This window comes from Lichenostomus cassidix, chromosome Z, assembly GCF_008360975.1.
Source record: "Lichenostomus cassidix isolate B80296 chromosome Z, HeHo_3.0, whole genome shotgun sequence".
NCBI lineage: Eukaryota > Metazoa > Chordata > Aves > Passeriformes > Meliphagidae > Lichenostomus > Lichenostomus cassidix.
Genome location: NC_139511.1, coordinates 65421999 through 65447959, shown reverse-complemented (window position 1 = coordinate 65447959; position 25961 = coordinate 65421999). Strand labels below are relative to the sequence as shown.

Here is a 25961-nt window from a genome sequence, read left to right as displayed (position 1 = left end):
TTGAACTCAAAGCCAGTTAGGTGCAATTTAAATTAAAATATGACAAATTCATTAATATTTTAAGTCTTGCCCTAACAACACCTTAGGTTGAGACTATAATGCCCCAAGAAATATTAAACCAAGAGTATCCTGCAGTGTTGGCAAGTGGAAAACCCAGAAAAGCTAAAAATGCAAACCCAATTATGAATAAATTAACACCTGGTATGGGACTGGTAGGTATAAAACAATGTCCCCTAAAATTAAAAGCTCTTAAAGGTATTAAACCACTTATAGATGACTTTTTGAAATACAAATTAATAGCGGAATGTGAATCAGAATATAATACCCCAGAATTACTAATAAAAAAACCAGAAGGGGTAAATTATACATTAGTCCAAGATTTAAGAGCCATCAACAAAATAACTGAAGATCTCCACACAGTAGTAGCAAATCCGTACACAACGTTAAACAAATTAAATTACAAATAGTGTGGTTTATTGTTTTAGATTTAAAAGATGCCTTTTTCTGCCTGCCTCTGGCCCCAGACAGCCAAAAGCTTTTTGCTTTCGAGTGCGAAAACCCAGAAATAGTAATCCACGGTGACCCACAGTGACGTGGACCATGTTACCATGAGGATCCAAAACCAGTCCAACCCTCTTTGGAAAACAACTAGCAAAGGATTTGGAGAAGTTGGTATCACCAACGGAAACTGGAGTATTATTGCAGTACATAGATGATCTCCTGATTGCAACCAAAACAGAAGTGCAACAAATGGACAGTAAGTTTACTCAATTTGTTGGGACTTAATGGATATAAAGTTTCCCAACACAAAACCCAGATCACAAGAAAACAAGTAGTATACCTAGGATATGACAGTGCTATGGATGAGAGCTGGGATGAGACCGAAAGGAAGCCATTTCAAACTCCCCAATCACAGATGGTGAAAGAACTCGGAACCATTTTAGGTATGACAGGATGGTGCCTATTATGGATCTGTAACTACGGACTTCATGTAAGACCCTTACATAATACACTAAAAAATGAAAGTAAACACTTGGCCTGGACTGGAGAGACTAAAAGATCATTTACCCAGCTTATACAGGAATTGATGAGGGCACTGGCTTTAGGCCTTCCTGATGTGACAAAGCCCTTTTGGTTGTTTTCCCGTGAACACCAAGGCACAGCCCTAGGGGTATTGACAAAACAAATAGGGCCATACTGCAGGGCAGTAGCCTACTTCTCAAAACAACTACATGAAGTAAGCAAAGGATAGCTGGGGTGCCACAGGGCAGTTGCTGTTGTGGCACTCAACATAGAGGAAGCCCAAAAATTCACACTGGGACAGAAAATAACTGATGTTATTATTCTTGCACATGGTAGCGGCTGTACTGGAGCAAAAAGGTGGCACTGGTTGTCTCTCTCTCAGTTCCTTAAGTACGAAGCCATACTAGCGGAGCAAGATGATGTGAACATCATCACAACTAACATTGTGAATCCAGCTTCTTTCCTCAGTGAAACATCAGCAACCTGGGATCTCGTAGCACACAATTGTGTAGAGACCATGGAAATAATTTATTCCAGCTGACCAGACCTGAAAGAAACACCTTTAGAAGAAGCTGAGGAAACATAGTATACTGATGGAAGCAGCTTTGTCAAAAACAGGACCTGAAAGGCAGGATGTGCAATCACCACTACTAAAATGGTAATTGAAGCCCAACGCCTTCCTGCAGGAACTTCAGCTCAAAAGGCAAAGATCATTGCTTTGATCTCTGCACTGGAACTGGCAGAAGGAAAAATTATTAACATCTGCAAGGATTCAAGATATGCATTTGGTGTGTTACATGCCTGATGTATGTCTCTGCGGGAGGGCGGCAGGAGCCGGCAGCCCCCCAAAATGAGGTCCCTGGGGCGCGTATCTCCACCGAGTTCGGGCCGGGTGGCTTCCGGGGTGCGCTCAGCGTGGCTTGGGTCTCTGGCCACATAAATTCAGCAGGAAGCAAAGTAAGGCGAAAGAATGAACTGGACTCCATCTCCAGGTCTGCCAGGGGGGTTTATTAGGGTCACTAGGCGGGGTGCAGGGATGGGAAAGGGGGAGCAAAGCGGGGGATGGGAGTAAGAGCTGGCCGGCTTGAAGATGGAGACCCCTGACGCAGGCATCGGCTTATAAGGGAAAGGAAAGGGGAGGGACTGTCTCCCCTGGAGCCAGTCCCAGGAGGTCTGAAGGGAAGACAGGCAAGGGGAACACACCAATAGATTTCAGATACAGCAGGATGCATATTTCAAAAAGAACCAATAACATACAGAGCAGGGGAACAAAGGAAAGCCACACGGAATCCTAAAAACCCACATTGCTACACATGCCTATGAAGCCGTATAGAATGAGAGGGGACTTCTAACATCACATGGAAAACAAATTAGGCATGGTAACAAAATCCTACGACTATTAGATGCTGTCAACCTACCCTTAGAAGTAGCAATTATGCTTTGTAAAGGACATCAAAAAGGTAACAGGGAACAGGAGATGGGAAATCAATTGGCAGATTTACACACCAAAAAGACAGCAGATAAAGAACAGGTACAGGCATTGGCCCTGATACCAGATATTAAGCCCATAACTTGGAACACTAATATACCCTATTCAAAGGAAGACCTTAAACCTATACAAGATTTAAATGGTCAGTTAAAAACCAATTTTTATATTATCTCTAGTGGACAAACTGTAGTACCAAGTAGGATATTGTGGAAAATAGTACCGGAAGAACATAATAGGACTCACTGGGGCGCAGTTGCGTTGTATAGTGGCCTAACCAAGAAAACAGGAGGAAAGCATTTATACACTAGACTACAGCAGGTCACTAAACAGTGCGACGTGTGTATGTGGAATAACCCACAGACCACTAACAAGATCCAGCTGGAAACTATAGGAAAAGGTGAATTCCCAGGGCAACAGTGGCAAATTGACTTTTCAGAATTGCCCAGAAAAGGGGGATGCTGATACCTTTTGGTACTCACCAACACTTTCTCTGGTTGGCCAGATGCCTTTACATGTCAAACCAATAAAGCAGGGGAGGTCTTTATAACTTTACTAAATCAAATCATTCCCTGATTTGGGGTACCTGCAACCATATCTTCTAATAGAGGATCGCACTTCTGTGCTGTCATAGTTAAAGAGATCAATAAAATACTTGGCACAGATTGGCAACTACATGCCCCTTATAGACCACAAGCAAGTGGCCAAGTAGAGAAAATGAATCACTTGATCAAACAACAACTGACTAAAATATGCCAAGAAACAAATTTACATTGGCATCAAGCTCTGCCCCTTGCTTTATTGAGAATAAGAACTAAAGCACAGCACAAAGAAGGACTCAGTCCATTTGAAATGCTGTATGGGAGATAATACCAAACTCAGTATTGTGGTGAAGACCTTCACCAAATGGGAGAATGGCATCTAACAGATAATCTAATCTTACTGGGAAAACATATTGATCAAATATCTAAGAGAGTGGCCGGAACCAGGGCGAGGGGTCTGGATCAACCCATACACCCTCATAAACCTGGAGACTCGATTTTTGTTAAATCCTTTGCAGGAAATACCCTGGAGGAGATATGCCAAGGATCCTTCCAGGTCCTTTTAACCACCTTCACAGCTGTAAAAACCCATGAACTACCCTCTTGGATCCATTACTCCAGGATGAAAAAAGCACCTGAAAGACAATGGCAGATGGAACTAACAGGACCAACCTCTTCAACATTAAAGCGCTGCTGCTGGTGATTGCATGGATGAATGGACAGAACTGGAAATGTGTTGAGCACATGGAAATAGAACATGAAAAATCATGGCTGAACTGGAATGATTGGAAAGAATACAGATATGATAGAAACTCAGGCCTGAGCAACACAGACCGCTGGGGACAGGTTTTTAAGAAAATTACTACTGTACTGATGGTAGGTGAAACAAAAATTGTAAAAGGTGAGCGGGAAAGGAAAGCACAGAATTCTCCATTCCAAATACAAGAATGTGATTCAGTAACGATAAGATGTAACTTTAAGCCCAGGAAATTGTGCTATCCAATAGCTCTAATATAATTTCATATAATAGATGCTGCAAACATGAGTCACTGCTTATCTTTCATAACCTGCATTCACAAAGAAACATGTACTTGTGATTTTACTTTCACCCATGAGGTGATCCTCTATTGTACAGGATATACTATGGAAGTTAGACAGTGGAGACAGGCCCATAGGAGTGTCACCTTACTCCTGAAAGAATCACAGGTCCCACAATCACTGATAGAATCAATTGCTGATATCAGTCCCTGATAGAATGAGTGAGAAACCCACAGCAAATGATCCTGTGGGGACAGTCTGTAACTATAAAACCCCAAAAGACTCACATCTTCCCATATTTATAAATAATTCTTTTGGCTTCAATTTTGATGGGGAACCTCTGCAAAGTTCTGGCTATTCAAGACCATTGGGAACAGTCCTCCTGGATGAAGGAGAAAATATAGTATCTCTATTTAGAGTAATCGAGCCAAGAGAGATGACAGAGGGAGAGGAAACAGTGACGTTGAAAAAGAGATCAGAATGGAATCAGGACTGTTGTAGATGCCGTGCGGTCTGGTGGAAGGGGACAAGAGGCAGAGGAGCGCGGGCGGCGAAAGAATGCGCAGCCAGGCTGCTTGCGGTCTTCCAGTGGTTTATTGTAGGTCCATCGGGTAAGGGTCCGGGGACGGAGAGGCAGGATGGAGAGGTGGGGACGGGCAAAGGGTCTGGAGGTCCGGAGGCAGCAAGGCCAGGAACAACCAGTGACAAGGGATTATATGGGGAAGGAAAAGGGGAGTGGTTTGGCTCGCAGATCCAACCGGGACTGTCAGAGGAAAGAGGGACAGGGGTACAGACTAATAGTAGCATAAAGGGGGAGGGTACAGAATTCAAATGAACCAATAATACACAACTCAAGGAGAAACAAAGGAGACTCTTCTAGAAACAAATCCATATAAGGGAGAAAAGGCAGGGGAGAGCTCCAGGCCAATGATCTTCTTCTCTGGAGCATAGCTAATTCTTCTGCTGCAGGGGCTCACTGTTTTGATCCTTTCAGTTACCATGACCTGAACAGCACAGGCTGTCCCATCCCCCTGCGATCTGTCCCTTTATTGCTGCAACTTGCAGCCATGGACTGCCACACAGGATCACCACATAACTACCTTCTATATACCAACGAATCAGGCAGTAGTTGTAACATGCATATTTTCAACAATTGGTCACGCCTTTGGCTTTACAAACATGACATAAAAATTGAAAGTACACATGATGTTACTAAATGTAGTATCTTCTCGTGTACTGGCAACATTTGTATACAAACCACAACAATTACCAAACCCACAAAAATCGCCTGTACTGCGAGGACAGGAATGGACTATAGTATCTTAAACCAGATGCTCCAACATCCAGACCTGGATGCTATGGCAATACATGTTAAAGAAACCAGTCAAAGAGCAATATTGACTGCCAAACATGATCTTGAATGAATCAGGGAAATAGTGGATTCCAGCGGAAAAACAAAGGAACACCACTGGTGGGACATTTTTCCTGAATGGATTCAATCACCTAAAACAACCCAGTTGTTTAATTTCTTGATCCACCCAAGTTTAATTTTGTTACTAACAACCATAGACCTTACAGGTGTAAATCTATGGATGTGGTGAAAAATATGGACCTTACAATCTCAAGTATGGATAACATCACAATTGCAAAAGAATTTGCAGAAGTTATAAGAGAAGGGAGAACTTGCAACACAAGACTCTTTTAAGATAAGCACCTCAATATACCAGCAACATTGGCTAAAGTATAGAATAATAATCATTAAGTGCTAGCCGCTATGCTTAACCACAACTGCTTCCGCAAAGATAAAACTGCTTTTGTAAGCCAAAGAGGCCTAACCCTAGAAGGTGTTAGGATGATAAGAAAGGAACGGGAGCTTGTAGGCATGACTAACCACTTTCTTGCAAAACAAAGACCTAGCCCCCCACCCTGTGGGCTAAGCAATAAGAGAGAAGCATACTATAGGGGAAGGAAGCTACTCTTACTGACAAGTGAGAAAAAGAATCATCACAAAAGTGTAGCAAAATGTAATTTTTATATGTAGTAGGAAATAGAAACACAACCAATACACAATTATAGATGAAGTATAACTAATAGAACAACAAAGTGTTTAGTAGTAAAATTAGGTCTGTGTATTAGTAAATAAGTGTGCAATAAATGTATAGCATGCCGTGTCTGTAACTCTAAGATAAGGAAGCTACAAGTTATGTAAGAACCCAACCCTTAACACCGCACTTGTAGATAAATGAACAAAAGTAGGGTGAATGCTGAATTTACAAATGCATAAATAACCTTTGCAAAGTGAGCATGGCAGACATGCACAAGGGGGTGTTAACCATTGCATGGTCCCCTGGCCAGGCCAATAAAGGTCTGCTTTACTTTACAGTACCTCACTGTAGATTCCTTTGAATCACACATGAGAGCTTTTTTTGTACCAAAGTGCTCCCTTAATACTCAACAGCTATCAGGGCTGGCAGGTAGGAAGCAGCCAGTCCTCCCCACTGTGGCCATTCTCCAGCAGATCACCATGCTGCCCCAGTGCTGCCAGTGGGTGACAAATGGTCTGTTCTTCACTCCCCAGGGGAGTATTTCTGCACAGAGGAATAATGTTACCTAGCAATGTGGCTAGCACAGGTCTTTCTCGTGAGAACATTCTGCTGTATTTCATAAACAAAGATAAAGTCTGGATGTTTTTCAAACAGTGTCCCGAGATTTGGACAGTTCAGGCGTGGCCAATTGGGCCTAGGGGGAGGTTTCTGGCTGACCAATCTGGGCGACCTCTGAAAAGTCTATATATATATATGGAAATCAAAATAATAAACGCCTTTTCTTGCTACACTGAGAACTGGAATCCTTTTCTCTGCTAGCGGCTCAACAGCAACAAGCAAGAGGAAGCTGCCAGATGCGACCCCCCTGTACCTGCTGGGGTCTTCCCATATCAGAGCCCACAGCCAATGCAGAGGGACAGAGATGCAAAGAAGCTCTCCCTTAGGATCACTGTAGTGAGGTTGGAGGGATGCTGTGGTACCAGGATGCTGGCGCATCTCACCTGGGCTGTCCACCTGCATTTGTGTTGGAACAAAGGCTTTCTGGGAATATCAGCTGTCACCAACACCTCTGATGGCTGGTAAATTTAGGAACAACCAGATTGCACAATGCCCTGGCCAGAGCTGCCACCCACAGCCTGGGTACCACCCACCCACCTCACAGCAATAAAAAGCAGAGGGAGCAGGAGAATCAGCAGAGAGCTGCAAGGAGCACATCCCCAGGTACATCAGCTGTCTGCCTGCTGCAGAGATGGTGCAAGCAACTCCCTTCCTGCTGGTCCTCTTCCTGGCCCTGGGGGCTCACAGTGTCTCTGTGGAAAAGGTACCACCAGGGGTAGGATGCACAGGGTAGGGTGGGCAGGATGGGCAGGGAGCTGTGGCTGCAGGCTGTGCTGTGGCACCAGTGCTGAGTTCTCTCCTCTCTAGTGCATCCTGACCGGGACCTGGAAGAACGACCTGGGCTCCAACATGACCATTTCTACTGTAAATGCAAATGGTGACTTCACTGGCATCTACTACACAGCTGTGTCAACTGTCCCACTAAAGATTGTGCCATCACCACTGCTGGGGTCCCAGCACCACCTAATTAAGGTGAACCAGCCCGCCTTTGGATTCACTGTCCACTGGAACTTTACAGGTGCTACATAGCTTCTTATCATGTTTCCTGTGTCACCAGACCTCCCCTGCCCTCCCTGTGATGTCCTTGAAGCTCTTCTGCCCTCCCTGCAGTGGCCTTGCTGATTCCCTGCCTTCCCCTGCACTATCCCCACTATTCTCCCTCCCCTCTGCTGTCCCTGAGGCTCCCCCATCCTTGTCCCTGGAGCTGCTTGCTTGCTGTCAGCTCCCAGTCCCAGGGTGCAGGAGATGAAGCAGAGGCTGAATCCTGCACTGTCTGCCCATCTCCATGAGACACCCTCAGCCCTCTGAGTCCTCCTGCCTGCTTTCCCCATCCCCTCTGGCCCCACAGGTTAGGTACATCAGGGTTCTGGTGTTGCCTGTGCTGGGACAGACACTGACCTGCCACCTTGACCACCTCCTGTCCTGTCCTGTCCCCACAGACTCCATCAGTGTTTTCACGGGCCAGTGCTTTGTGGATGATGATGGAAAGGAAGTTTTGAAGACCATGTGGCTCCTGAGATCTCGTGCGCCCGATCTTGGAAACAACTGGCGTGCAACCCTGTAAGATCTCTGTCCCTGCCCTGCACAGGTCCCCTGTGCATCCCTGAGGGGTTGGGGAGCTACAGATTAATGCTTTAAGTCAATTAGGAGTCACTGCCACATGTATTGGCAAAAGCAGATTTAATATCTGTTTTCAAAAGTGCGATTTAATGAAGTTTGATGGCAAGGTTCACTTGATTGCTTTGTGCATGGGCAAAACACAGTGAGGAAAACATGGGCTAGAATAAATTTAGAATTATTTACATGGAGACTGGAGATGGAAAAGTTGTAGGGAGACCTCCTGATTGAATCAAAGAGTTCACAGGGTTACCCGTTGCTTTCTAAACTACTGATAGATCCTAGGTGGGGCTGATTCTGTGCTTCAGTGTCAGACTTGCTCACTGGTTTCTGTCTAAATGTTTTGGCAGCACTTAACCTAATTGACTAATTTAACATTTGTAAAGTGATTTGAGAGAGTTTACCACACTTACAGCGGAGACTCAATTATAGATCCAATCTGGCAGCAGTCACACTGCACTTGCTATGGGGTGCTCACATCCATTCACCCATGCACTCAGAAGGACATGGTGGCACAGCTCCCTGCAGTGGGCCAGGAGAGCTTGAGGGGCCTCACTTGGGAACTCTGCTGTTGTAGAGTCATGGGATGATTGACCTTAGTCATCCATAGTCAGTCTTCATCCTGGACCTAGTACAAGATGGTAATCAGAGGAATTTTCCACAGTTCCCATAATGACAATATTGTTACACTCAGGCTATGATTCAGGCAAGTAGCATCCCAATACTACCTATCAGACTATTGGTTTCCTTGATAACTCAACAGAAACACCTGGTGTGCACAATGTCTCTGACAATCTCAATAGCAGCTTCACCACCTGAGAGACATTAGCAGAGGCAAAGGCCTAGGAAGGAATCCTGAATGTCCCAAGGATGGGGATGAACGGTGGTGCTCCCAGCCTGTGGTGCTCCCAGCCTGTGATGCTCAGTGCTTGGCAGAGCTGCTGCTGGTGTGGAATGGAGGGAGGACAGGGTGCTTGTGTACAGCTTCCCTGGGGGTCCTGCCAAGGTGCAAATGTTTAGGAAGAATACAGGGCTGGGTGTACATTTGCCCACTGCCATGTCCCACACATACATGTCTTCCCTCTGTGCACCCACAGGACTGGCTACAACAACTTCTGGCGCCTGGAATAGCATATGGAGTGAGTGGCAGCATTGGAGTTCCAGAGAAGAGGCAATGCCAGGCTTGTGGCCCTTCCTCCTGCCTCAGCACCTTCTTGTCCCAATAAAGCTTTGCTGCAAACACACATTGTCTCCTTTCTTTCACAGATCATTGCCCCTGTTCCCCTGTCCCCGCCACAGCACTCCACTGCCTCCCATGTCACTATCCCTGAAAGCCACTGTGTGACCCCTGCTGTGACCCTCCATGGCTTGTGCTCGTCTGCTGCAGCAGATTAACCCTATATAACACCCCACCTTTATTAAACTTATAATTTCTGCTCCAGAATATTCCACCAGTGAAACATCTCATTGGTTAAAAACTGTGTACCTTCCCCTGCAACACTGTTATTGATTTGTAACCCTGCCCTTCTCCCTCAGACCCTTCCTGGATTGTCCTCAGGGGCTGGACACGACCTGTTTCCGCCCTTCTCATAACGTTGTGCAAGACGGGCTTGCAGGCTTCTGGGTGTTGGATTCCGGGCATGGCGTGCCTTCCCCCATTCTCTGCCCTGCAAGCACCCACAGTGTTCCTACAATAAACCTGCTGGAATCCCAAACGCAGAAGCCTATGGCTCTTTCATCTTTACCACTTTCCTAACGGGCTACCGTTCCCCCTGGGCGAAGCACCGGCCGGGGTGTGTCACAGCCGCGGTACTCCCAGACGGTGTTCAGCATAATCAGTCGCCTTTTCATTGCTGCTTTTGGCGGCTGGCAGATTTTCAGGGAACAAGGCAGCACTCGTCTGTGTCAGCCCAGCCACCTCATGGTGCTCCTCAGGACCCCACCTGGCCCAGGCCAGCAGGACCCTGCTCAGCCCCGAGCGATGGCCTGTGGCCCATCTCCCACGGGGAGTCTGCACACAGCTCTGTGTGTCTGCTCTGCAAGGGGCAAAAGGACAGAGCTGGGAAGACCAGGGGCTCCCTCAGGGCAGGCAGAGCCAGCTGTGCACCCCCAGCATGGCACAAGGCACCCCCAGTGCTGGGCACAGAGATGCTGAGGCACCAGCATTGGGGGCTGCAAGTCCTGGGCACAGGAGAGCAGTGGGAGGGGGATGCTGGCTCCACAGCACAGATCTGTACAGCAGGACCTCTCCAAAATCCTCCATCTCTTCCTGAGGTGAAGCCCTGAGCAGACACCAAGGCAGGGTCACTGGGGACACTCACCAGTATCATACTGCAGGCTGATCTGCAGCTTGGGCCACAGCATGACGAAAGCGAAGGAGGCGTAGAAATGAACATCGTAGGTGTTGTACATCCTGTACTCCTGGCCTGGCAGGACATGACAGATGGTCAGGGACAGGGGACCTGCCATGGGGAGGAGACAATGGGGGCAGGTCCTCCCTCCACATGGCCCAGGACAGCACAGGCAGAGGCTCCCATTCAAAGCAACTTTTATTCCCTGCATAGAGCACCAGTGACCTGGGGAACACCTCATGCCATAACCTACAAGGCTGCAAGGGGTTTTCCTGGGAACACCACTGCTCCCTACACACCAGAGTTTGAAAAACATCCCCATGCCAGGTTAAAAACATATGGCTACAGTAATGGGAGGGATTGAGGTGAGAGATTCCCTGTCATCCCTGTGAGTTACCTTCCAAATTAGCAAACTTTCCGTACTCCCGCAGGACAGGGAGGAGGTGGGAGAGTCCAGCCCCTGCTGGCCCCTGCAGGTCCTCTGCACAGCAGCCCAGGGACACCTCCATCCAGATGGCTCCCCCATCTGTCATGAAGTAGAGCTCATTGAAGAGGGCTAACTTGTACCAGGAAGGCAGCTGGCTGCAGGAAACAGGGAAACCATGAGGTGGCAGTGGCAGCAGCAGCCACAGCTGGGTTAAGTTGGGGATTGAGGGTAAGATAGTGCTGTACAGCATGGTTCCCAAGGCCAGGGACACCTGAGCAGGAGCCCAGAGCTCCAGCAGAACTCTGGAGAGTCAATCATGTGGGGAGGGGATGTTGCCAGCTGTACTCATGGGAGATTTAAGGTGATCCAGGGCATGTGAATGACCCAGAGTGGGGCAGCCAGGGTGGGCAAACAGGATGTGACCCATCAGAAGGATGTGACAGGACATTTTGGGAAGGCAGCGTATGCAAGCAGGGTGCTGCAATCTTCCAGTAGGTCCAGCCTCAGGAAAATGCTAAGTGCTCTGGGTCCCTGCCATAATGTGGAGGACTCCACTCAGAGCCAAAACCAGTGTGCCTACTGAGACAACTCCTGATCCATCTGCTGCTTCCACCCAGATGGAACTGGCAAGGAAGAAGTCAGTACAGGTGGTAGCTTGCGAAGGATGCCCAGATACTTTTCCTGGAGAAAAGGTAGTGCCTGCACAAAGTGTGCACAGGTGATGGCCTGTTGCAGCAGGTGGCTGAGTTACAAGAGACAGTTCATTGGCTGTGAAGTATTAGAGGGGCTGAAATGGAGATAGAGACTTTTTTGGAGGTTGGGAAATTGTTCCCGTTTTGTTGCCAGGGGACAATAACGACGGGGTACTTCAGAGACAAAAGATGTCGCCGAGGTGGGGTGAGGGCAGGAAAGCACCTTGCTGCTGGTAACTTCACTTGCTGTCAGGGTATCGTAGCAGGACAGTAGAACTGCTGTTTTCCTTTCGCTGCAACCGCAGGAGTCCAGCTCTGTACCGCCTTTTTCTTCCTTGCTGGGTGACCCTTCGTTTGGAAAAAGCATGGCATTCCGACCGTCTGTTCCCCTCCTGGAGTGCGAGTCTCCCCGGCTGCGTTCGGCAGCTGCTGCAGAGGAGCCCGGACATCACTGCCCCGCGCCCTTTGCCTGTCGGGACGCACTGCGGTTCTTTCCACAACTGCTGAGTTTTGCCACCTTTTGCTTGCTAGCCCGGGTGAGCCAGCCCTGCCGTTCCAGCCCTGGCACTCCAGCCCTCTGCCCTGAGCTCTCCTGCTGCACTCCGTCCCGCCCTCCAGCCCGTCCGCCATTACTGCCTGAGGGGAGCTCGCCCACAGCGCCCCCTGCAGGCGCGGGGAGCCATCGCCCCTGCCCAACGGCGCCCTCTGCCGGCTGTGACCGGAACTGCACCGAAGGGAAGGTGCCTGGCAGCCCAGAGGAAGCTGCCGCTGAGTTTGTGGTTTTGTTTGCTGTTGCTAATGTTGTTGTTGCTTGTTTGCCTCCTTATAGATACTAATAAATAACTGGTTGTTCTTCTTCCATATCTTTGCCTGAAAGCCCCTGATTCAAAGTTATAATAATTCGGAGGGAAGGGAGGGGTCATATTCTCTATTCTAAGGGAGGTTCCACCTTCCTTAACAGACACCTGTCTTTCAAACCAATACAGAGATGGCTTCAGAACCAGCCATGTCCAATGGATACCACTGAGCTTGAGCCACCTTGCACCCCAGTGACCCCCAAAAGCAGGGCTCCAATTCAACCTCACCCTCCAACATCCAGACCAATAACAGATAGGATGCTTTAAAGGCTTTAGAAGTCCATGAACAATGCCAACAAGGAGAACCTTCACCAACAGCTTGCAGTGATTACCACAGAAAGAAAGGTCAAGTGATGGTAGTGGGTAACTCTCTTAAGGGACACTGAGGCTCTCATCTGCCAGCCTGGTCAAGAGTCACAAGAGGTGTGTTCTCTCTCAGGGGCAAGGTCTGTCATGTTGCTGACAGGGTACCCAACTTGCTAAAAGCACAGACTTGTACCCACTCTTCCTTTGTCTTGTGGGTACAAATGACACTGGAAGTCAAAGGCAGGATCAGAGACGATGGTAATACTCCAGCAGGACAGGTGGAAAACATTGGTGACCAGGTGATCTTCTCATCTCTCCTACCAGTTAGAGCAATGGGGACAGCCAGAGTAGACACATGGTGCAGATCAATGTCTGCCTTCATGGCTGGTACTGTTGAGGAAATTTTGGCTTTTGTGAAATTGGGTTGTTCTTTAATGATTGTAGCCTGTTAGGGAGGGATGGCATCCACCAGTCTAAAAAGGGCAGGAGAATTTCTGCCTGCAGGCTGGCCAATTTGCTGAGATTGGCTTTAAAGTAAAGGACTCAGGGGTTAAGGTTCTATGCAGCAATACTCATGCCATTGCTTCTTCCTGGGGAGCTGGTCGTACCAGTGCAGTGAAAGATACTCCTTGACTGCTTCTCAAGATGAGAATCATAGGGCTAACCACTTCAAGAGTGTTTGTGGTTATGGTGAATCATCTTACATCCCTTCTATGGAACCTGGATGCTCTGACCTGTGTATGTACAAACACACAAAGCACATGGGATAAAAAAGAAGAACTAGAAATCTCAGAGCGGTCACGGACCAATGATCTCATTGCAATTACTGAGACAGTGGGATCACTCACATGACTGGAGTGTTGCCATGGATAACTCTACTTTTCAGAAAGGACAGGTCAAAGAGGCCAGAGTGTGGAGTTGCTCTTTATGTGAGAGAGCATCTAGAATATATCAAGTTCTAGCGAGGGACAGACAAACGAGTTGAGAGTTATGGGTAAGAATGAAGGGTCAGGCTAAAATGGGTGACACTGTTGTGGGTGTTTACAGCAGAGGGTCCAGTGGAGGCCACAAAGATGATTTGGGGTCTGGAGCATCACTCTTAGGAGGAAAGACTACAACAACTGGGTCTGTTTAGCCTGGAGAAGAGAAGACTGAAAGGGGATCTCATTAATGGATACAAATATCTCAAAAGGGGTGTCAGGAACATGGTGCTAAATTATTTTTGTTGGTGCCCAGTGATGGGAAGAGGAGCAATGGCTATAAACTAAAACACAAGAAGTTTTAACTCCACACAAGGAAGAAGTTCTTTCCATTGAGGGTGGCAGAGCATTGGAACAGCTGCCCAGGGAAGTTGCAAAGTCTTCCTCTGTGGAGAGATTCAAAACCCATCTGGATGCATTCCTGTGTCACCTGTTCCAGGTGACCCTGCCTTGGCTGAGGGGTTGGACTGGATGATCTCCCAGCCTGACTATTCTGAGATTCTCTAATTCTGTAAACTCACACACAGTGGATGAGGTGGTGATGCTCCTGCTGCAGCCAACCTTAGAAGGCCACTTGGAGGGTGCTCTCATTTCCCCTACCTGTTCTTCAGGATGATATTCCTCCATCACACTTTGATATTCCTCCAACATGCCTCACAGTGTGCCCAGGTGTAACTGGTATAGCCAAGAACAGCCAGAAAGTGATATGAACAGCTTTGGGAAAACCACAGCAAGGACAAGCAACAGGAAGTTTGGATACAGCCTAAAGCTGGGAACAAGCCATAGCATCCTGGAGTGATTTTTGCCAACCAAGGAAGCTGGAGGAAGGGAACTCTGCCCTGGCTTGGGTGCCCAGAACCAGTGTGGTCATGCATTCCCCCTGCTCCCCTCCACCCATCCCACAGAGGATGGAGGGACTCACCGGTGGGTGAATCCAGCCTGCCATCCTGCAGGAGGTCCTGCCACACCTCTCTACCCAATCCTGTGGGATTGAAGGCCGTGAGATGGATGACTCCCGTGCCAGCCTGGGGAAGGGAAGAGCATCGTCAGGGGCTGCTACTTTGGAGAAGAAGATTAATGCTCTCCACTCCCCAACACCACCACCAGGACATCACACTCATTTCCCCAGGTCTGCCCAGCAACTCTGACTCCAAACCTGCTGCCCAGCAAGCTTCACCCTCAGCTGCTCTCCTTACCTCACCCCCAAAGAGAGTGCCCTCACAGGGGTCATGGCCCCACTCCTGGGGTCCAGCAGATGCTGAGAACCAGTGCCAGTCCCAACCCATTGCACACCCATCCTTTTCCAGCTGCCTGCAAGCAGTTCCCCGCATCCAGCAGGGTTGCACAACCTCCCCAGCAGCATTCACACCTCCAGGGCCAGCCCTTTACCTTCTCCCGGGCAGAGATGGCCAGGGTGAAGGGGTTCACAGCCGGGCAGTGGTGCAGCAGGACTCCAGCAACGCGCTCGCCATCCTTCTGGAAGGTGAAGGGCTCATTCCAGTGCCCTCCGCTCCTGTCCTCCTTCGCTCCCGTGCCGTTCTGCAGGCTGAACATGATGGACACTTCCACGTCCTCATCCCTCCCGTTCTCCACCTCCCAGATGAACACTCCCACTGGCAGGCTGGAGTCCTGGCAGAGACACACAACGCTATCTACAGGGCTGGTGTTCCAAGGACCGCTGCCCAAGCATCATTTTCCCCTCTGCTGGGGACGCCACACAGGACACAGCAGGAGCAAGAGCACCAGCAATAATAACTCGGTCTTGGGAGTGTGGTGCCAAGCTGAGGAGCAGCAGCAAGAGCTGAGGAATTTGGGAGGCAGGCAAGACAAAATTCAGAAAAGCAGCCCTGGGCAGGCAAACACCACGCCGGGCAGCAGAGAGACGGAAAGCGGCGTTTAAGGCTCAGCCCGGTGTCTCATCACTCATCTGCTCGGCAGGTTGATACAGGCTCACGTGCTGCGCTGGGGTAAGAGGAAGGTCAGACGTGTCAGCAGCACAGCTGCCACCCTCGCCTGGGGCTGGGAGCCAGCACGGGCACTGCGGCAGCTGAGGCATCCCTTGCTGCAATCCCCAGCTCCCGCATGGCTCCAGGGCTTCCCCTGCCTGGGACCATTGCTGAGTGCAAACACCGGGAAATGTTGGGAAAGCCCGGCTAATAGGCAGCTCTGCCCTCGGCGATGTCATCACCTCCTCACCTTATAGTCATGGGGGATGACGGGAGAGACCTGTCGGCAAGTGAGCACCACGTTCTGCCCCGGCAGCTCGTAGACCAGCCAGGCTCGGGGGTACAGCGCGTGGTAAAAGGCGTAGTGGCCGCAGTAGCCCCAGTTCCAGCCCTGCAGGGTGCTGGGTCTCTCCACGGACAAGACCTGCTGGTAAATCGTCTGCCCCTTGCACCGCAGGCACACCGTAAACTGCAGAGGAGAGGAGCAGGGGATGAGATCAGTCCAATGTCAGAAGTCTCAGCTGCCCAGACTGCTGCAGTGCCGCTCACTCACCTTGCTGCAAACCATGCTTGACAATGGTTCCATAGTGGTAAAGGCCAGGGTTCAGCTGCCAGCAGCACAACTCTCCCCACCAACACTATTTCTTTAAAAACAGAATAAAACATGTTTGAAACTTTTCACATGTTATTTACTGTCTTAAAAAATCCTATTTGAATATGTAAGGGGACTAAGATTTGTTCAGGACCCTAAAGTCTGTTGCTCTTCAGTTGCAAGAGAAGAATTGCCTCCAGATTCCTCACATCTTGTGGGATGGCTGGAGCAGCTGCTGGTGCTGCAATACCTGCAAGAAACACGGGCAGTGGACAACCCTTGGGTTATTTATGCCCCATGGGCAGTTGTCAGAGCAAAGCTTTCTGGTGGAGATGGGTAGGCAAATGCCTCTGCTGAGTGAAGGGAGGAGTGGCTTTGTCCATGGGAGAGTGACAAACCATGTCATAGTCTGTTGGTAAATCAGAGGGGAGCTTCAGGTGCCTTTACCTGCTCAATCCCTCCTCTGTTTAACTCAGTGTGGGATTGGAGCTGTGCCTGGGACTCCAGGCAGCATCTGGCCCAGCCCTTCTGCAGTAATACTCATTTGGGAAGGACACAGTGAATGTGGTTCATTCCAGAATGTGGCCTGCCTTTCCCCAGCCTCGGACTCCTGCTGCTGAAAGTGGCACTTGTCCCTGCTCCCTGGTGAGCTCTGAGCTCACTGCAGGTGGGACAGGTGAATTCCTCTCATCTCTTCCTATGACCATCCATAGTTTTTTTCCATGTATTTTGATCTGTTGCCTGGCTGGCACCACCCTGTTGGTAACCCCATTACCATGCCCTTGCTGCATGCACAAGTCAGCAGTGAACAAGTCAGAAATGTGATGTAAGAACAGCCTGTGATGCAGTTCTGAAGAAACTGTGCCCCAAAAGTTTCTGCCAGAGAAGGGCACACCAGCCCTTTGCTGATTGCCACAGTACCCCATGGCTTATCTCCAGAGCTGCACTGGAGAATAATGTCTGCCAGGATACTTGGCTTGAGCATAGAGAGATGGGATTTGCTGCTTTTGCTTTGAGTCTGCCAAAGCTGTCTGGTTGGACTGCTCAGCCTCCTGTGGCAAGATCCTGCCTGGTGTCATCCCAGCCTCTACTTCCCCTGGCTCTGGTGTCATCAGAGTGGAAAGAAGTGTCTGGCATGTCCCTGGGCCGTGCTAATGAGCTTCATGGCTCTTCCCTTTCTTGCAAGTAGATTCTGTGGTTACTCCGTGGCTTCTGCTGCACTGACACTTCCTATCTTTATTGCCAGTAATGAAAGTGTTGCAATGGCTGTATTTATTTCCAGCTGTGTGCAGAGGCTTTTCAGCTCGATGTAGTCTTTGCTGGGCTTCTGCTCTTCTGCTTTTTGTTTGGCTGGCAGGTTGTTTCATGCTCAAGCAAGGTTCATTGTTTTTGGTTTCTTATTGTTTGCAAAGTTTCATTTTGTGTTTCTTTGTTCTCTTTTTCTGTTTTGGCAATAGCTTGCTCAGCGTGATACTTCAGTCTATTCTGGTAAGTACTTTGAATTCTTACTTTAGTTTTTTGATTTTTTTTTCCTTATAGTTAGAGGCAGGTTTTTACTTTTTCTTTATAATCTCTTGAAATAGGTGCTTAACCAGCAAGCACAGCTGATCTTTCAGAAGTCTTTAACTTTCCCTTGAGGGAAACATTTCAGGTATCTCCTATGAGACATAGAAAACCATCAGGGGTCATGTGTATCTCAGTCTGACCTCTTCATCCCCAGGCTGCCCCTTCTCTCTCCAAGTTGCCCACTCTAGGCCACAACCCTTTGCATCATAACCTGATTACAAAATTGAAAGGATTAAAGTACTTTGGAACTCACTCCAGCTAAGCTGTTTTTGTTTTTTCCTTGACCTGGAGCTGAATTTTTCTTGTACTTTCTTTTTCAAAAATTCCCAGCATTTGCCAAAACAAACCTAACAGTATCCACAACATTGACTTTGCAAGTGCAAAATAAATTCTGATGTTGTCAGACCGGATTGGCCTTGATGATCCTGGACAATCTTTCGTCCACATCTGGCCAGTGTCCCAAATTTGAAGGCATTGTGATGCTTCCTGCAGCTAGTGCTGAGGCTGAGAGGATAGTACAGTGGAGGAGAAAGTCTGGTCCTCAAACAGTCCTTAACCTAAGAAACAAGCAGTAGTGACCCAAAACCAGATGAGGATGGTGTGGTTGGCCAGATCCCCAGTGCAAAATTTCTAGAGCTGGGAGGCCTTTGACTAGAGACTGTGGGTGAGAAACTGTTTTTGGGGATGCACTCCTTGGGTGAGCTGTCAGCCTCCTCAGGAAGAAGATGGAATGTAGTTCAGCACATCCTCTGTCAAGCAGAATTTTTAAAAATATTTTTGGGAAAGAGGCTTTTCATTTCCTCCTGTTATTTTCCTGAGGTGGTATTTAGGGGCAGTTGACCCAGCAAGCAGTGTTGCCTTTTTCCTCATGGAAACTTTAATCCTACTCCAGACCCAGTCTGAGGGGTCCACATGAGCGTAGAGCCCAAAGCCCCCCATCTCTGTGCACTCAGGTTTCCCATCGCTCAGAGCTCTGATAGCCTGCAGGTTCCTCACCCATCCCAAACTGCAGTTGGTACCTTGCCTAGGGCCACAGGAGACCTCTCTCCTGCAGTCATTGGGCTGGGTGAGGTGGGGACCTGTCCTGCAGGGAAAACAAAGGGTGTGGGTGAGTGTGTGTGAGGATATTGGACTGGTGCACTCAGGCAACTACATGGATGCTGTAGTTGTCCTGGGCTGACACTGCACATACTGACTGGCTCTGCCCCAGGAGGGCCTGTGGCAGGTACAATCCCCAGGGGAGACCCGGCTCCCTGGATGGTGACAATCTGAGCCCAAGAAGCAGGTCCTGGTCTGGTACCATGGCCCCCTCCCTGCTGGCACTGGGGGCAGGCAGTGGAGCACATTGAAGGGGATAAATCACTTATCTTAATCAGTTCACATCAGTTCTGTCCAGCTGTCTCCCCTCATTTTTCTTCAGTGTCTTCTTTGGCACAGGGCCAGACTGGAAAAGGGAACCCCTGCAGTTCCCCTTTATCTTTATGGACTGGGTTGGACAGCTAGGGATGCAAGGAGAGGACAAGCCCCAGTGGTGGCTGGCTCTTGTGAGGTTTTGCTAAATGGAGCAGGATGTGCCTCCTTACCCACCTCCCAGATGTAATGGCTGGCAAGACCTGACCCTTGCTCTCTCCTCTGCTGCCTGCAAGGCAAGGTAAGGCCAAGAGCCAGAAAATGTGGGGAGCAGCTGTGTCAGCAGCTGGCTCTTAACCAAACTATGTGCTGTTCTGCCCAGGGCTGGGCACCTTGCTTCCTTTTCCTCCCTTCTCTGCCAGCGCAGCATTTGAAGGTTGCACCAGGCTGGTTAGGGAGGGGTGCAGCTTAGGGAGGTCTGCTGCCTTTCCTGTAGTGTTCCCAGACACACGGTGCTGGGAATTGCAATTTTTAAAGGATGCCTTGGTCAGTGGTGAGTCACAGCCCCAGCTCCAGCCTCCCTAAGCAGTGGGACACGTGTCCTAATTGTGTGGGGCCAGCATGGCCTCTCCATGTGGCATCACGGACCAGTGGCATGGGCACCAGCTGGAATAGCACCTCTCCCTGCCCAGGCAAAACAGGACAGAGCTGGGAGTGCTGGGTACTCAATCCCTTATGCCAGGGGTAGGTGGTCAACAGTCCCTGCAGAGACAGCACAGCCAGAGCTGGCAACTCCCATGGTCATGGACACTGCACCATGGCATGGCATGGCATGGTGAGGGATGGCACTGGATAGCACTGCAGGGCACAACAAGAGTGTGCAGCTCATTAGACAACATGGTACAGCACAGCCAGAGCATGCTCACCCTGCACCCCGGAACAGCATAGCATGGCTTGGCACTGTCAGACCCTGCCCCAGGACTGCCCTCACCTTCCTGGATGCAGCATTACCAGGCACAAGCAGGGCCAGGGTGAGCAGCAGCAGCAGCCCAGGGTCCCCATGGAGGTGGTGGTGGTGGCTGTGAGCAGTGCCCGGGCTCTGCCTGTGCTGCTGCCCTGCACCCACCCAGCCCTTCTTATAGCAGAGGGGACTGAGTCTCCTGCCAAGGGACACCCATGGGGATGGATGCACAGGGGACCTGTGCAGGGCAAGCACAGGGGGCTCACCTGATCTCAGATAGGTCTGGGCAGGAAAAAGAGCATGAAAGACACCATGAGGAAGGCAGGGGAGCTCTGTGAACAGCACAGATAGGGCAGGATGCCTTGGAGGACATCAGAGTGAAGGGCGCTGTGAGGAGGGCTGAGGAGGAAGGGCTCACCACAGGAAGGGCCATAAGCTGTTTCTGTCCACTTTATATCTTAGTGGTCCCTAGTCTTTAATAGTCTTTAGGGCTGGGGTGGGAAGAAGCCTCTCCTACCTGCTGTGAGCATTCTTCCCCCACTTACCTGTCCTGGGAGCTGGTTCAGGCATGGGATCGCTGTCGTGGCCCAGTGCTGTCAATGGGTGACAAATGGCCTATTCTTCACCCCCCAGGGGAGTTTTCCTCTAACCACATGGGTAGAGGAACAACAATAACCAGGAAGGACAGGTTGTCCTGGATGCAGCTCCACCAGAGCACCCAGTGTTATCCTCACATGTCAGAGCCAACAGACAATGGAAGGGGATGGAGATGACTCCCTTAAGGTCACCGTGACAAGGCTGGTGTGACATGCGTGCCAGCACATCAGTGAGGAACACCTAGGGCTCCCACCTCTATTTGTCCTGTGTTGGCAGCTTCCAACAATAGCAATGAAATCCCAGTCCAGCCTGCAAGGGACAAGAGCAGGCACTGAGGCCAGCACAGCTTCTGGCTGGACTGGTATTGCTTTGACATATCAACACTGTTCCTTAAGCCCAGGCAACATGCCTTTCAAGGGTTGGGGTGTTCAGTCTGTATAAAATTGTATTTCTGATTTTTTCTCCAGTTTTGGTTGTATCACCTCAATAATTCTTGTATCTGAATGGCTCAGCTTTCATCGGCTTCTGTATGGACGTTGCTGAGGGCTGAGGGGATACTCCTCAGTCACAGACATTATTTTCCTCAACATTTGCCTGTACTACTGTTTTTCAAGGCAGACTCAACCCCAATTTGAGCAGCAAGTTAAATTGTTCATTAACCCTTTCTTAATATTATTCAACAACATTTATTTCTCATAACAACCTGAACATACATGTGCTTCAAACCACAGTTCTGCTGATTTTAATTTCTTCAGTGCTTCCTGCCTTGGATTTCTTTCCTGCCTGCCACTTGCCCCCACTTCCTGCTGTGCCAGGGCTCAGGCATGGCATTGCAGAATTTACTCATGGTTTGCCAGCACCAAGCCACTTTACTCTCTGATATTTGGAGGGCGCAAACCTCATGGAGGCAACCCAGCCCTCAGCTGAGACCAATCAAGAAATCTGCCTGCTTGAACACTGAGCTGGCCCCTGAACCTGCAAGATAAGCCACAGGGATTGCTAACAACAGGAGAAATACAACTTATGTGAAGAAATAAACAATATTGTTTGTGTGATGCTAAAATAAAGCTACAGCTGTGAATGAGCTGGAGGTTGCCAGCATCAGCATGGAGACTTTGTTTTGCCCATCCAGAGGTTTCCTGCAAGAGCTCCCTGAGCCATGGTGATGATGAGGGGGTGATGGAGAGGGGGTGATATCTGCCCCTCCTGCCCCTTGCAATCTTCCCAGATTGACCTTTCTCGTTATCCCAAATGTTGACTATGCTCCGGGCAACACCTGCTTGCCAAAAAACAGTCAAAGCAAACAGCAGCTACGTGGGACAACGTACCTTATTATGCAGTTGATTTCTGGGGCAGCAAACACTGGGGCAGGAATGTCCAGCTGGCAGCCAGCTCTCTGGACAGGGATCTCTTCCAGACAGGGGTGCAAGAGGGTTGTAGGGCTCCTGCAGGGAGGAGAGGGAAGAGTGGAGATGCCAGCAGCAGAAATACCATGCTCCCCAGCCTGGGTAGCAATGAAATTTATTACCAGAGAGAAATTAAAGAGAGAGCAAAGACTGAGAAGTATTTTTGAGATGTTGCAAAGAGCTGTCTTGAGTTTGCAAAAAGGATTCTCTTCTGGTGAATAGGCTCCATCAGATTTTGCTATGATGACTAGGGGAACTAAAATATGTATTTTAGGAGACTGCCTTGAAAACCATTTGAAATGGGTGAGAAACTCTGGGCTGAATCCATTCACTTCAGCCTCCCTGGCCAGCAACAAGAATAATGTAAGGGGAATTATACAGCAATGTACTTAGAATTGTCTAAGAATCACTGTGTAAATACCATTTTTGTCACCATTAAAGTCCAATGTCCAAGATATTCAGTGAATGCTGGTTTTTCATTAACTAAATAATTTCTTTCCAAGACAAACCAATTTGTAAAAACAACAGCTATCATTCACGTCAGACATTTCTAGACCAATCAGACTGGGTGTGGAGGGGGAAAAAAGCTAAGTCCCAAAAGAATCTGGGTGGTGGGTTGGTTTGCACACGAGCATGTCTGGTGAGGAAGAGGAGTGCAAGCCACGTGCTGCAGCCAATCCTGAAGTCACCAGGATTAAGTGTTCTCAATGCCTGGGCACAGACATGATGTGGCAAGTGGGTGACAGAGTGGAAAACAGCTCCAGAAAGGGGTTTTCCCCATTGACCATTTCCCAGCAGCCACTGTTCAGCAGGAGCTGGGCCCTCCCTGCATGGTGCCAGGGAAGCAAGGACAGACACTTTCAGCACTCACTTCTGGGAATGTTTGCTGAAATTACCCCCTCATATGGCTGTGAACCACAGGTTTGGAAACACCCAGATTGCACAATTCCCTTGGCCAGAGCTGCCACTCACAGCCCTGGCAGCAATAAAAAGCAGAGGGAGCAGGAGCATCGACAGAGAGTTGCAAGGAGCACATCCCCAGGTACATCAGCTGTCTGCCTGCTGCAGAGATGGTGCAAGCAACTCCCTTCCTGCTGGTCCTCTTCCTGGCCCTGGGGGCTCACAGCGACTCCGTGAAAAAGGTACCACCAGGGGTGGGATGCACAGAGGATGGTGGGCAGGATGGGCAGGGGGCTGTGGCTGCAGGCTGTGCTGTGGCACCAGTGCTGAGTTCTCTCCTCTCCAGTGCTCCCTGACTGGGCGCTGGGTCAATGACCTGGGCTCCAACATGACCATCTCGCCCGTGAATGAAAAAGGTGTCTTTGAAGGCACCTACTACACAGCTGTGACAGCCACCATGAACAAGATCCAGGTGTCACCAATGCAGGGGTCACTGCAGCGCAATAACCAGAAGGGCCAGCCCACCTTTGGCTTCACCGTCAACTGGAAATTTTCAGGTACCTCTTTCCCAGCCTCCTTATGATATCCTGAACCTCCCTTGCCCTCCCTGTGATGCCCCTTGAAGCTCTTCTGCCCTCCCTGCAGTGGCCTTGCTGATTCCCTGCCTTCCCCTGCACTATCCCCACTATTCTCCCTCCCCTCTGCTGTCCCTGAGGCTCCCCCATCCTTGTCCCTGGAGCTGCTTGCTTGCTGTCAGCTCCCAGTCCCAGGGTGCAGGAGATGCAGCAGAGGCTGAATCCTGTGCTGTCTGCCCATCTCCATGAGACACCCTCAGCCCTCTGAGTCCTCCTGCCTGCTTTCCCCATCCCACTGTCCCCACAGGTTAGGTACACCAGGGTTCTGGTGTCACCTGTGCTGGGACAGACACTGACCTGACACCTCGACCACCTCCTGTCCTGTTCCCACAGACTCCATCACTGTTTTCACGGGCCAGTGCTTTGTGGATGATGATGGAAAGGAGGTTTTGAAGACCATGTGGCTCCTGAGATCACGTGTGGAGAGCATCAAAAATGACTGGAAAGCCACCAGGTGAGCCCTCACTCCCTGCCCTGCACAGGTCCCCTCTGCACCCCCGAGGGGTTGGGGAGGTCACAAATGAGTGTTTAAGCCACTTACAGAGTCACTCTCTCAGGTATTAGTCAAAGCAGATTTAATATCTGTTTGCAAAAGTGTGAGTTAACAAAGCTCGATGGCAAGATTCACTTGATTGCTTTGTGCATATGCAAAATACAAAAAGGAAAAACTGCATCCCCTGGGATTCTGCCAGGGTGCAAACGCGGGGGGTGAATACATGGCTGGGTGGGCGTTTGGACACTGTCATATGTCTTACATCTCGTCCCTCTGTGTCCCCGCAGGGTCGGCACCAATGTGTTCACCCGCCTGTAGTGGCAGCACTGAGGGTGGCAGCAGGGGTGTTCCCGGGCCGGTGGCAGTGCCAGGAGTGTGCCCTTGCTCCCACCAACCACCAGCATCTCCAAATAAAGCTTTGCTACAAATACAGTGTCCTGTCATGTTGTTGCAAAATGTGGGATAAGTAAAAAATTTCTTAGGAAGGGATGTTCTTTGATGTCTGAGCTTTTTATGCTTTTGAGCCTAATCAAAAAGAAAGGAGATTTAATCTGTGAAACAAGATTAAATGAGAGCGGCTAACTCTCCAGGTGTTAGGAAGAGATATTACTTGGTAGAATTGCCGTGTTAAGGTTTAGGTCTTGACAGGCTTCAATGATTTCAGACATGGGTGGAGGTTAACAAAACTTGGGATGAAAAATGTACCACAAGTAATGGACACAAAGATTGCAGAGTTTACAGGACATTTGATAGAAACCCCAAAATGAGAAAAAACTAGTAAAGACAACATAGCCACTGAATCAATGACAACTCAGTGCTGAATCTGCTCTGACAGGGTAGAAGGTAAATTCTGGCAGGGGCAGATCTTGACTTGTGGGCCACTGACTCAAGAAAGCCACCAGCTCAAGAGAAGAGAAAGGCTGTGCCTGCAGATTAATTAGCATGAGAAGCAAGAGAATCCTGAAATAATAGGAGAGAGAATAGTAATTAATAACAGAATTAAATAACTTGTAGCCAATGAACATTAATGCCTTTGTTTGCTAAAATGTGTAAACAGCAAGAAGTTTTGATAGTTGGTATACTTGATCTTTGGAATAACACTGAGGACCCAGGCTTGTGAAACTAAAATAAATAGTGTCTCTCTTGTGTATGTAATTACTAGCTTGTTATGCACCAGGTAACAAATCCAATTTTTCAGGGCAACTCGGTCACAACTCAGCACACACAGTACCAATACCTGCCATGGTGTCCCATGGTCCATTCTGTCACCATGCCCCAGGCCTGGTGTGTGTCCCCTGCCATGACCCTCAATGGCAGAGAATCCTCCTTTGCAGCCCACTCACCCACCATGAGGGACCCCCACCTAGCCCAGGGGAACAGGAGTGCCTTCAGCCTGGAGCAGTGGCTGGTGGCCCATCTCCCAGCGGGTGTCCTTTGGCAGGAGGCCTGGCTTGGGCTGCCACTGCCCAGCCTCAGCCCTCTCTGCCAGAAAAGGGGCCAGGTGGGTGTGGAGCAGCAGCAGGCAGAGCCCAA

The 25961-nt window shown here is 49.3% G+C and overlaps 3 protein-coding genes across 5 annotated transcripts; 2 read left to right on the top strand and 1 right to left on the bottom strand.

The window, feature by feature from the left end:
* The first annotated feature begins 1361 nt into the window (after positions 1-1361).
* LOC146425121 (avidin-like) lies at positions 1362-10091 on the top strand. 3 transcript variants are annotated; one of them, XM_085042650.1, is made up of 7 exons: positions 1362-1681; positions 3570-3927; positions 6668-6707; positions 6976-7455; positions 7560-7770; positions 8192-8312; positions 9467-10091. In XM_085042650.1, the coding sequence occupies exons 4-7, from the start codon at positions 7384-7386 to the stop codon at positions 9498-9500; spliced, it is 438 nt and encodes a 145-aa protein (XP_084898776.1). In that variant the 5' UTR covers positions 1362-1681; positions 3570-3927; positions 6668-6707; positions 6976-7383; the 3' UTR covers positions 9501-10091. The 3 variants fall into 3 exon arrangements, with proteins under 3 accessions (XP_084898776.1, XP_084898775.1, XP_084898777.1); XM_085042649.1 differs by lacking the exons at positions 1362-1681; positions 3570-3927 and having other exon boundaries at positions 4877-6707; XM_085042651.1 differs by lacking the exons at positions 1362-1681; positions 3570-3927; positions 9467-10091 and having other exon boundaries at positions 4882-6707; positions 8192-8316.
* Positions 10092-10337: 246 nt separating this feature from the next.
* On the bottom strand, positions 10338-16496 carry LOC146425120 (non-lysosomal glucosylceramidase-like). The gene is made up of 8 exons (XM_085043461.1): positions 16482-16496; positions 16179-16397; positions 15372-15611; positions 14641-15007; positions 11728-11770; positions 11118-11302; positions 10691-10831; positions 10338-10405 (listed from the first exon to the last, which is right to left on the bottom strand). Exons 1-8 carry the CDS (start codon positions 16494-16496, stop codon positions 10338-10340), a joined length of 1278 nt encoding a protein of 425 aa, XP_084899587.1.
* A 6890-nt stretch (positions 16497-23386) lies between these two features.
* LOC146425119 (avidin-like) lies at positions 23387-24856 on the top strand. Its single transcript, XM_085042652.1, has 4 exons — positions 23387-23542; positions 23647-23857; positions 24269-24389; positions 24716-24856. Exons 1-4 carry the CDS (start codon positions 23471-23473, stop codon positions 24744-24746), a joined length of 435 nt encoding a protein of 144 aa, XP_084898778.1. The 5' UTR covers positions 23387-23470; the 3' UTR covers positions 24747-24856.
* Positions 24857-25961: the final 1105 nt, after the last annotated feature.

Coding starts and splice junctions, on each gene's coding strand:
- LOC146425120 (XM_085043461.1), bottom strand. Junction 15,008..15,371: donor CCATCTCTGCCCGGGAGAAG/GTAAAGGGCTGG, acceptor TCCCTTCCCCAG/GCTGGCACGGGAGTCATCCA. Junction 11,771..14,640: donor CAGTTACACCTGGGCACACT/GTGAGGCATGTT, acceptor CTTCCTTGCCAG/TTCCATCTGGGTGGAAGCAG.
- LOC146425121 (XM_085042650.1), top strand. CDS start 7,384: ATGGTGCAAGCAACTCCCTTCCTGCTGGTCCTCTTCCTGGCCCTGGGG. Junction 7,456..7,559: donor ACAGTGTCTCTGTGGAAAAG/GTACCACCAGGG, acceptor TCTCCTCTCTAG/TGCATCCTGACCGGGACCTG. Junction 8,313..9,466: donor AACAACTGGCGTGCAACCCT/GTAAGATCTCTG, acceptor GTGCACCCACAG/GACTGGCTACAACAACTTCT.
- LOC146425119 (XM_085042652.1), top strand. CDS start 23,471: ATGGTGCAAGCAACTCCCTTCCTGCTGGTCCTCTTCCTGGCCCTGGGG. Junction 23,543..23,646: donor ACAGCGACTCCGTGAAAAAG/GTACCACCAGGG, acceptor TCTCCTCTCCAG/TGCTCCCTGACTGGGCGCTG. Junction 23,858..24,268: donor CGTCAACTGGAAATTTTCAG/GTACCTCTTTCC, acceptor CTGTTCCCACAG/ACTCCATCACTGTTTTCACG.